A 1857-nucleotide genomic window follows, 5' to 3' on the forward strand; every position below is an offset into this window, starting at 1 on the left:
AACAAACCCAACCCCATCTATCTTGAATAAAAGTGGAGATATTTGCGATAGAAGGAGGTGGGGGTAGCCAGGTATCCGAGGAGACGGTAGCGAGAAAATGGCCTCCAAAGTTTGGGGACTTCAGAATCTCTAAAGTTCTTGAAAACCCACAAATTTATATTTTTTGTGTGTGTGTCTTTAATCAATGTTTTTTCAGTAACGTCCATGCGTGAATGTGTTTTTTTAAGTGGGCATGAGAGGTGCTGAGTCCAAAACAAAATTTTTAGAAAAAAAATAAAAAATAAAAGACATTTTGCTAAATGGGCGGTACAATTTCAATAGCTTTGATTTCTCATGACCTTGACCAGCACCTGATTTCACCACGATGCCTTACAATACAGAATGATGCAGTAGGAAAAATCCATGCGTGAATGTGTTTTTTAGGTGGGCATAAGAGGGGCTGAGTCCAAATCAAATTGAAAAAAAATTAAAATGCTTTGATTTCTCATGACCTTTACCAGCGCCTGATTTCACCACGATGCCTTACAATACACATGCAGTTGGAAAAGTCCACGGGAAAACCCTTACAAAATGATTTATGATCGTATTTTATGTCTGTGCTTCTGCAGGAGTTTGTTAGGTTGAGGGGTTTTTTCATTTTATATTTCGTTTTGTTTTGTTTTAGTTTTAATTTGTTTCTTTTTGTTTTGTTTTGTTTTTTTGTGTGCTGAGAAAGTTGAGGTTCTCTCTCTCTCTCTCTCTCTCTCTCTCTCTCTCTCTCTCTCTCTCTCTCTCTCTCTCTCTCTCTCTCTCTCTCTCTCTCTCTCTGTGCGCGCGCGCGTGTGTGTGTGTGTGTGTGTGTGTGTGTGTGCGTGCGTGCGTGCGTGTGTGTGTGCGTGTGTGTGTTTATGTTGTATGTGTGTGTGTATTTGTGGGTGTGTTCGTGCACGCGTTTTCGTAAGAGCTCATATTTGCCTTTACACATAAGCCAAGTATTTTGTACTGGTAAAGGGGCGGCGGCAGGGGTTGTGTCTGTGAGCCTATGTTCATGTTTGCGGGCGCTGGTGTGCACACAAATGCACCTTTTTACTCACAACTCACACCAGCACCTGCTCTGTTAGGTTACGCAGTGGACGTCATTTCGATTCCCGAATGGGGACAAACGTTAGGGACAAACGTTAGGGACAAACGTTTTTATCGAGAAACTCGATCTATCTGCTGGGATGTTGTGGTATCCTCTAAGCCTGGGTTGATCCTGACAGGCAGGGTCGGAAGCTCTCTACCTATATGATGAGCTTTACGGCGCTCGCAACAGCATAAGGTCATATGAGGGCATGGGACGCGTCAAACATTATCAGTTTGGTAGGAATTTATTTTGAATTTTACCCGGATGGCGGCCGAAGCCTACTCTAATTGATTCTGAACCACCAAGGGATCTTAAACGTGCGCAACTTGCACACGGGTCGGGACCTCCGAGATTTTTCGCCCTTACCCGAGAAGGCTAGGTGTTAGATCTTACAAGGTGATTTAAATCCTGTCGATGGGGTTGTAAAAAAGACCAAAACAAAACAGAAAAAAACAACAAAAAACGACAACACCCACATTGAACATTTTCACTTGACAATACTCACCGACACAGTTGTCGCATAGACTGCAATGTGAGGCGCGAGGCGGCCGGAATATCTTGCAGGTGAAGCAGTACTTGAGCTTAATCACCTGTCCTTTGATCACAACCTCTTTGGTGCGGGGAGGAGGCCGGTACGTGCCCGGAGAGTTGGGGTTCGCAACCTCTGCAAAAAAAAAAAAAAAAAGAGTAGGACAACATAAGACATATGCGTGTTGGGTGATATTAAATTCAATTTTATTGTTATCGTAACG

At 43.2% G+C, this 1857-nt stretch overlaps 1 protein-coding gene across 1 annotated transcript in view; it reads right to left on the bottom strand.

The window, feature by feature from the left end:
• Positions 1 to 1610: 1610 nt before the first annotated feature.
• The window catches only part of LOC101847346 (probable palmitoyltransferase ZDHHC14), a gene marked incomplete at its 3' end in the record, with an annotated part of 37071 nt that continues 36824 nt past the window's right edge, over positions 1611 to 1857 (bottom strand). The window contains 1 exon segment of the mRNA XM_013083164.2: positions 1611 to 1769. Within this exon segment, the coding sequence (XP_012938618.1) occupies positions 1611 to 1769 (159 nt within the window).

This window comes from Aplysia californica, unplaced genomic scaffold, assembly GCF_000002075.1.
Source record: "Aplysia californica isolate F4 #8 unplaced genomic scaffold, AplCal3.0 scaffold00215, whole genome shotgun sequence".
Classification (NCBI taxonomy): domain Eukaryota; kingdom Metazoa; phylum Mollusca; class Gastropoda; order Aplysiida; family Aplysiidae; genus Aplysia; species Aplysia californica.